At 42.4% G+C, this 9627-nt stretch overlaps 1 protein-coding gene across 1 annotated transcript; it reads left to right on the top strand.

The window, feature by feature from the left end:
* The first annotated feature begins 256 nt into the window (after positions 1–256).
* On the top strand, positions 257–919 carry LOC116968552 (histone H2AX-like). Its single transcript, XM_033015322.1, has one exon. The coding sequence runs from the start codon at positions 445–447 to the stop codon at positions 823–825; it is 381 nt and encodes a 126-aa protein (XP_032871213.1). The 5' UTR covers positions 257–444; the 3' UTR covers positions 826–919.
* The last annotated feature ends 8708 nt before the right edge of the window (positions 920–9627 follow it).

Below are 9627 nucleotides of genomic sequence, written 5' to 3'. Positions count from 1 at the left end.
TTAAATGTGTTGTGCTGTATTGCCCGGGGTTCAAGGTGGTCAACAATCAAGAGTATTTAATTGTCATATGTACCGTGAACGGAACAATGAAATTCTTACTCGCAGCAGTATAATTAACATCTTAACGCAATGCACTTACATAAACAATGATAATCAAAAAAGCAATGATTATGTGATGTAGCAAATTGTATTGACATACAGATTTATAGTTTGGCGGCTATTTCAAAGGTCGAGTTTTGGAGGGACTGGCAGTTATTTTCAGCGCTTTTCTGTTGTGGGTTTTGATTGGTAGATAAAACAGTTCTGTGATTGGGTCATTCTTCACACCAATGAGATCATGTCCTTTTTCACCAATCACCAGCGGTTCTCTGGATTCCTCAAACAGGTATAAGAAAGGCGAGTCTGTGATCATTTTCTCATTCTGCGTGTACAAAACATCAGGAGATGTCTGGACGAGGAAAAACCAGCGGCAAAGCTCGGGCCAAGGCCAAGTCTCGCTCGTCCCGGGCTGGACTGCAGTTCCCGGTCGGTCGTGTTCATAGGCACTTGAGGAAAGGCAACTATGCTCAGCGGGTGGGTGCAGGAGCCCCTGTCTATCTGGCTGCTGTGCTCGAGTATCTGACGGCTGAAATCCTCGAGCTGGCCGGCAACGCGGCCCGGGACAACAAGAAGAGCCGCATCATCCCCAGACATCTGCAGCTGGCCGTCCGCAACGACGAAGAGCTCAACAAGCTGCTGGGAGGGGTGACCATCGCTCAGGGCGGTGTGTTGCCCAATATCCAGGCCGTGTTGTTACCCAAGAAAACCGGCGCAGCGAACAAGTAAGCGAGAGAAACTCAACATAGTGACCCAAAGGCTCTTTTCAGAGCCACTCACCATGTCTGTGGAAGGGCAGATCATCGATTATGTTTAGTGCGGGACAAGTGTTCCTTGTTGTTGAAAACCGACTGTACATTGAGTTGTCTACACGGTGGCGGAACGGTAGACCAACTGCCTCACAGCGCCAGAGACCCTGGTTCGATCCCGACTACGGGCGCTTCCCTGTACACAATTTGTACGTTCTCCCCGTTTCCTCCCACACTCAAAAAACGTCCACGGTTGTAGGTTAATTGGTTTGATATAAATGTTTAAAAATATATGTTTTTCAAACACTTATCATTTGTAGGATAGTGTTCATGTGTGAGGATCGCTAGTCGGTGCGGACTCACTGGTCCGAAGGGTCAGTTTCCGCGTTGTACCTCAAAACTAAACATGAAACAGCGGTTGGCTGATGCGGGAACATACATTTAGGCAGATATTCCTCAGAACATTGGCAGCGACCTACAGTAAGAGATCCTCCTCGAAACCAACTCCGTTTCCCTCTCACCTACAGAACAATTAATGCAGCAACACTAACATCGACTCAAAGGTTTCTCTCCGAAAACATCGACTAATATCCAGCCTCGGGCAGAGCTGAATTCCGTCAGTTTCGCTAGTGGATCAGTAAATCCGCACCGCATACGATTTATGGGGACATTAAAATCGATATAAATTGATGGAAACGACATTATGATAACATTTGCCTCTGTTCTTGTTTGCACTGAAATTGGTCGGCAATCACACTGCAGTCTTTTCTCCGATTGACTGAGCTCCGACCGCCGGAGAGAGGAGAGTAGCAGCTAGTATTGGCTGGAAGTAAGTGTGTCAAAGGGAAAGAAGATTTAAAAAGAGCGCCATAGGCCCAGGTTCAAGTTATTTGCTAATTAGCCGTAAATTAGTGAATTAGGTGTGTGTCTGTCTGTCTGTCTGTCTGAAGTGGAGGGTGTGTGTGTAATCAACAAATAGTACAAATAATATAGTATTTCGTTATGTTTAATAGCCTGATGGCTGTCAGGAGGAAGCTGTTCTTCAATGTGGATGTTACAGTTTTCAGTTTACAAAAGTCAGACTCCAGAAGTCGGGCATAAGTCAGCTCACAAGCTGTGATTCAGTCTGAAAGTCCAGAGGCCATGAGTTGGTCAGTCAGTCCAGAGACCATGAGTTGGTCCCAAGGCAGTGAGTCCAGAGGCCATGAGTGGGTCACTCACTGCCCTCTCCCCACTGGCATCCCCACCTCAAGACGCTGCCCTCCGCCTAGCTGTAGGATGCTCCCCCTCCTGAAGCCGCCCCCATCCCTCGCTGCAGGACACCCCCTCCCTCATCAGCCCACGAGAGCCCCCGCCTGAAGCCGTTCCCCTCTCCTCGGCTGCAGGACGTTCGCCACCCCCGGGGTGGAAGATTGCAACCTTCACGTGGTCCGCACTGTTTCGACTAATGCAATCAACTCGATGTGCACAAACAGAAGATCAAATAGGACAAGTTGTCCTACAACTTTAGGCTGTGCACACAACAGGAAAGAAGAAGCCATCCCCCACCCCACCCCGACAGCCCCGCCTCAAAAAAATGTTTTGCACAAAATCTTCAGTGAGTCCAGAGGATTGAGAATTACAACAAATTACAACCGCTCAATCTCTCTATATTAAAAGTGTCTCTATTTTTTTAATCAACAGCAAATAGCCATCAAGAGGCAGTAGGTAGCAGAACACAACAAGAAATAACAATCATTCTCATCTTTAATTGTTCTTATATTTTAAGAGCAATTCACAATTTAAACTTTAATAAATCATTTTTCCACTTTTCATGCCTGCGTGTTCTTCATCACAATGGGAACCTAATAGGCAGGAATGGCTGCTCTGTGGGAGATCCGCTAAGAGTGCATAGGGGGAGGTTGTAGGGAGATGGACTGAATGTGTGGGGGGAAGGGGAATGGCAAGGAGCATAGTGGGGGGATGAAGGGAAGAGGGGTGACTGAATAAACTGCCAGTGTACCAGGCATCAGTGACTGCACTGCAAGCCCACCAGCCATGAGTAAGTGAACTGCCAGCCCACGAGTCGTGAGTAAGTGAACTGCCAGCCCACCAGCTGTAAGTGACTGAACTGCCAGCCCACCAGCCGTAAGTGCCAGCCCAATAATCTATTCAGTCCACCCTCTCCCCCTTCTCTCTCACAGTCTGTCACCTGTTTTGGGCAGAATTTCTGGCAGTTTCTCAGCTGCCAGCCTGGCAGGTCCGAGTGGCTGTACTGCCAGGCCTCAGTGACTGAGCTGCCAGCTCAAGAATCCATTCGGCCCACAATGTCAATACTAGCACTCTCGAAACAAATACCTTCGGCCCACAACACCCATACTAGTGCAACAGAAAGCCCCCCCACTGGTGAGCAATATTGGAATTGGTGATGAGCTGGAATATTGCTTTGGGTGACCAGCCCAACTGGTCCCACTTAGTCTAGTACATTATAAATGTGTGAATGTGGTTTAGCCACTGCACCCTTCACTTGATTCCGATCCATTTACAATACAGACTGCGAGTGAATTAATTATCTGATAGGCGTTTCTGGGAATGTAACCTCCCATTAATTTCACCTGGTAACCATTCGAAACAAATACGATTCATGGAACATAACAGCGGTTGGATTTTTATGCAAAGGTGATTAGGTTATGGACAGGTTATTATTCATAAACCGGGGTCAAATCCTCACTTAGGTGTAAAAGTTGGTTCAGTGAAAGGACCGAGAACTTGTAGTGATCTTGATAAGAAGAGATTTCAGGGGACTTACAACACAGGAGGTTACAGTTAATACATCATGTTCACCACAGCAATTAAACCACATCAACAGCAGTACCTTGTTCATATTAGTCTCATCTATATGTAACATTGTGGGTGAAATTTTTGGAGACAGAGACAAGCTGAGAGGGAATAAGAAGATAAAGTTTCCGTGTCAGTGCAGAGGACGGGAACGTAACAGCGACACCAGGACTGTGAGAAGAACCGTAAAATTTAGAACTCAATGGAGGAGGACAAAGGGATTAATTAAGAGGGTGCAAAAAGAGCATGAATGAAAGCTTGCGGGAATATAAAAACAGACTGTAAAAGCTTCTTTAGATATGTAAATAGTATCAGATTAGTGAACACAAATATAGGTCCCTAACATGCAGAGACAGATGGATTTATAATGGAGAAACAAGGAAATGACAGAACAGTTAAATGTGTTCTTTAGTTCTGTCGTCACTATGGAAGACACAAAGAATCTCCCAGAAATACTAGGGGACTGAGGATTTAATGAGAGGAAGGAACTGAAACTAATTCACATTAGTCAAGAAATGGTGTTAGTAAACTGTTGGGACTGGAGGCAAATAAATCCCCATGGCCTGATGGTCTACATCCCAGCGTACTCAAGGAGGTGTACCCCAGAAATCATGAATGCATTGGTGATCATTTTACAATTTTCACTCGACTCTGGATCAGTTCCTTGTACTGGAGGGTAGACACTGTAACTCCACTTTTTTGGATGTTTTCAAGAGAGAGTTAGATTTTGCTCGTAGGGCTGAAATAATTAAGGGATATGGGGGAAAAAGCCGAAACTGGGTACTGATTTTAGATGATCAGCCGTGATCATAATGAATGGTGGTGCTGGCTCGAAGAGCCAAATCGCCTTGTGCTGCACCTTTTTCTATGTTTCTCACTTACTTTCTCACTATGTTTCTCCGGCATTCTCTTTCGCTCTATCCCTCCCCCACACAAGACGCACTAGCTTCTTAGCTAGGAATGGCCTGTTACTTTTATCATTGCTTCTATTTTGCATATCTTTCATTCATTGTTCTTTACCTTTCTATATCGCTTGTTTCCCTTCTCCCTAACCAGCCTGAAGAAGGGTCTTGACTTGAAACGTCAACCTCTCCAGAAATGCTGCCTGTGCCACTGAGTTGCTCCAGCTTTTTGTGTCTATGGACTGAGCAGTGTTCATCCATTTGTCCAATCATCTTTGATTCTGGTCGTTCAAGTTGCTGAACCAGGCCATGATGCAATTATAGAAATTAAATAACGTATTTGTTGGCATACTGTATTTCCCCAGTCTTAGAAGTAGAAACATTGATGCACTTTCTTTATGATTGCATCAATGTGCTGGGGCCAGGACAGATCTTCAGAAATATGCATGCCCAGGAATTTGTTACAGTTGCATATGGATGTGCAGAGACCCAGTTCCCTGAGCTTGGTCTTGGACTGTGGCTGATTTCCCTTTGTCCATCTCCCTGCTGTCAGTGCTGGAGCTGTACTTGGCAGTCTCCATGCAGTTCTGAGATGGTTTGAGCAGGTCTGTGCCCTTACAGTGTTGGGAGTGGCTGGTGCAAATCTCTCAGACCACAGGCTGTGTGGTCTGTACTGGGCTGTGACTTCACAGTGTAGTGCAGGGGGTGTTCCTGTCTTTATCTGTACATGAGGGGTTGGTGTTGGAAATCTGTTGCCCCACAGGGAAGTGTGAGGTCCATGTCATTACATTATTGTGCGGTGTGATGGTCAAATAGTGTGTTTTCCAGGCCTGTCTCCTTGCAGTACAGTGCAGGGAAGTTTTATTGTTTCCTGTTGGTACACGTGACAATAATAAACCTAAATCTTTTTAATTCCCACAGTGAGTGCCAGTCATCTGTCATTGTATAAAATACAAGTCATAAAGTGATAGAGCTGTACAGCATGGAAACCTTGTCCATACCAACTAAGTTGACATATTGGGCTAGTCTCTTTTACCTACTTTTGGCCCATATCCCTCTAAAACCTTCCTGGCCTTGTATCTGTCCAATGTCATAATTGTATCCACTCCTATAGATTCTTCTGGAAGCTCATTCCAGATGTGGACGACATTCTGAATAAAAGTGTTGCCCTGAGGTTTCTCTTATGATTAGGAACAGTCAACATGGATTTGTGCCTGGAAGGTCATGTTTGACTAATCTTCTTGAATTTTTTGAAGAGGTTACTAGGGAAATTGACGAAGGTAAAGCAGTGGATGTTGTCTATATGGACTTTAGTAAGGCCTTTGACAAGGTTCCTCATGGAAGGTTGGTTAAGAAGGTTCAACTGTTGGGTATAAATGCAGGAGTAGCAAGATGGATTCAACAGTGGCTGAATGGGAGACGCCAGAGGGTAATGGTGGATGGCTGTTTGTCGGGTTGGAGGCAGGTGACTAGTGGGGTGCCTCAGGGATCTGTGTTGGGTCCTTTGTTGTTTGCCATGTACATCAATGATCTGGATGAAGGTGTGGTAAATTGGATTAGTAAGTATGCAGACACCAATAATGAAGAGGATTTCCAAAGTCGACAGAGTGATTTAGGCCATTTGGAAGAATGGGCTGAAAGATGGCAGATGGAGTTTAATGCTGATAAATGTGAGGTGCTACACCTTGGCAGGACAAATCAAAATAGGACGTACATGGTAAATGGTAGGGAATTGAAGAATGCAGTTGAACAGAGGGATCTGGGAATAACCGTGCATAGTTCCTTGAAGGTGTAATCTCATATAGATAGGGTGGTAAAGAAAGCTTTTGATATGCTAGCCTTTATAAATCAGAGCATTGAGTATAGAAGCTGGGATGTAATGTTAAAATTGTACAAGGCATTGGTGAGACCACATCTGGAGTATGGTGTACAATTTTGGTCGCCCAATTATAGGAAGGATGTCAACAAAATAGAGAGAGTACAGAGGAGATTTATTAGAATGTTGCCTGGGTTTCAACAATTAAGTTATAGAGAAAAGTTGAATAAGTTAGGTCTTTATTCTCTGGAGTGCAGAAGGTTAAGGGAGGACTTGATAGAGGTCTTTAAAATGATGAGAAGGATAGACAGAGTTGATGTGGACAAGCTTTTCCCTTTGAGAATAGGGAAGATTCAAACAAGAGGACATGACTTCAGAATGAAGGGACAGAAGTTTAGGGGTAACATGAGGGGGAACTTCTTTACTCAAAGAGTGGTAGCGGTGTGGAATGAGCTTCCAGTGGAAGTGGTGGAGGCAGTTTCGTTGGTATCATTTAAAAATAAATTGGATAGGCATATGGATGAGAAGGGAATGGAGGGTTATGGTATGAGTGCAGGCAGGTGGGACTAAGGGAAAATAATTGTTCGGCACGGACTTGTAGGGCCGAGATGGCCTGTTTCTGTGCTGTAATTGTTATATGGTTATATGGTTAAATGTATCTCATTTCACCTTCACTGTGTGCCTTTTTTTTATGAATCCTCTACCCTGGGGGAAAAAAACTGTTCATTCAGTTTATCCTGCCCAACAGTTTCAGGTACACATCAAAAAGGTCACTGTTTAGCCTTCAATGCTGCAAAGTTAAAAGGCCCAGCCCATCCATCCTCTCCCTATAATGCAAGCCCAGGTAACATATGGTGCATCTCTTCTGCACCCGTTACAATTTAATGACATTCTTAACTGCCAGTCAGGCCGCAGATCCACATGAGAATGGCAGAGAGCAAGGACCAGCTCGTTCATGTGAGCTGAGCGAAGGTGTTCCACAAAACGATCGCCCAGTCTGCGTTTGGTCTCGCCTATGTATATGAGTCCACATCTTGAAATACAGATACAGTAGATGAGGATGGAGGAGGTGCAAGTGAACCTCTGCCTAACCTGAGAGGACTGTCGGGTCCCTGGACAGGGTCGACGGAGGAGGTATAGCGACAGGTTTTGCATCTACTGTGGTTGCATGGGAAGGTACCTGGGAATGGGGTGGTTTGGGTGGGAAGGGATGAGTTAACCAGGGAGTTGCAGAGGGAATGGTCTCTGCAGAAGTCGGAAAGGGGTGGAGAAGGGAAAATGTGGCTAGTGCTGGGATCCTGTTGTAGGTGGCGGAAATTTCAGAGGATTATGTGTTGTATGCGAATGTTGATGGGTTGGAAGGTAAGGACTAGGGGTACTCTGTCTCTGTTGTCACTAGGAGAGGGGGAGCAAGGGGTACTGAGAAGACAGGAATGAGGGCCTCGTTTATGATGGGAGAGGGGAACCCCCATTCCCTAAAGAATTTTATTTTATTTTTTATTTTATTTAAAAAAATTTTTTTTAAATTAATTTATTTTTTTAATTAGAAGTACAGTAAATTACAATAATACACATCACATATATCTTAATACATTTGTTGTACCACTTCGTTTTTCAAGCTTTAAAAAGATAGAAATAAAAGAAGTAAGGAAAGTGAGCAAGAATCGTGAAGGTGCTGGAAAGTGTTGGGTATTTTTGAGTCTAAGCTTTTTTCCCCATTATTAGCCTGTAATTAAGTAAGTCCTTTTGAAACACGTTTAATTCGGGGTTATCTTCCGATATTCCAAAAATGATCCATTCTGCTTTTGGTACAAGTTTTATTTTAAATAATTTTGTGAAGATTTCAAATATTTCGTTCCAGAATTTTTGAATTTTTATACAAAAAACAAAAGAGTGCGCTATGGTAGCTTCTTGTGACTGACATTTATCACAAATGGTTGAGACATTGGGGAAAAGTTTATTTATTTTAGTTTTTGAATAATATAGTCTATGTAATGTTTTATATTGAATTAGAGTATGTCGTACGTTGATCGAGCATTTATGCACATATAGTAAGTGTTTATCCCAGCTCTCTTTTGAAATTTTTATAGCTTGTTCTTGTTCCCAGTCTCTTCTAATACCATCGGTTGTAGGTATTTCTATATTTAAAATAATGTTGTATAAGTATGATATTAGATTTGCTGATTCAGCCTTTGTCTTCATGGCTTCATCCAATAAGTCTGTGGACATGTTATGATAGTCTTTTGTGTATTTTTTCAGATAGTCACGGATTTGAAGATATTTAAAATATTGATTATTTTTCAAATTATATTTCAGTTGTAATTGTTGAAATGATAATAATTTTCCTAATTCATACAAGTCTCCGAGCGTTTTGATTCCCATTCTTTCCCATTGTGTAAATGATTTATCTATAATTGAAGGTTTAAACAACGGGTTATTAACTATTGGCATTAAAAGAGATAGATTTCTTAATTTTAGATTCTGTTGTATTTGTTTCCAAGTTCTAATTGTGCTATGTATCATTGGATTTTTATTATAATTTTTGTTATTCAGATTCATTGGTGAGAGGAGAGTCGCTCCTGTATTACACGGAGAGCAGTCCTCTCTCTCCATTACAATCCAGTCCACCTGCTGGGCAGAGTTGTCCAGCAGGTGAATCATATTTTTAATATTTACTGCCCAATTATAGTACATAAAGTTAGGGAGCGCTAGACCACCCATCTCTTTTGGTTTACTAAGGTGTGCTCGTTGTATTCTGTGGGATTTATAATCCCATATAAAATTAGTAATGTTTGAGTAATTTTTTGAAAAACTTTTTTGGAAGATATATTGGAATTGAATGAAATAAATATAGGATTTGTGGTAAAAAGATCATTTTTATAGCATTTATTCGACCTATTAAAGACATCGGGAGCGTTTTCCAGAATTTGATTAGATTATTTAGTTTCTTAAGTAAGGGGCTATAATTGGCATTAAACGTAGCGTGATAGTTTCTAGTGATTTCAATTCCTAAATATTTAAATTTTTCTGTGGCTATTTTAAAGGGGAATTCCAAGAGATGTGTTGAGTCTTTCGGTTTTATCGACATAATTTCACTTTTGATCCAGTTTATTCTGTATCCTGAGAAAGATCCAAAGTCCTCAATTAGATTTAATATGTTTGGTATACTGATTTGGGGTTTTGTGATATACAGTAATACACCATCTGCGTATAAGGATATTTTGTTATTTGAATATTTTGTATTATA

This window comes from Amblyraja radiata, chromosome 45, assembly GCF_010909765.2.
Source record: "Amblyraja radiata isolate CabotCenter1 chromosome 45, sAmbRad1.1.pri, whole genome shotgun sequence".
Taxonomy (NCBI): Eukaryota; Metazoa; Chordata; class Chondrichthyes; order Rajiformes; family Rajidae; genus Amblyraja; species Amblyraja radiata.
The sequence above is the reverse complement of the archived record's forward strand: the minus strand, read 5'-3'. Positions and strand labels throughout refer to the sequence as shown.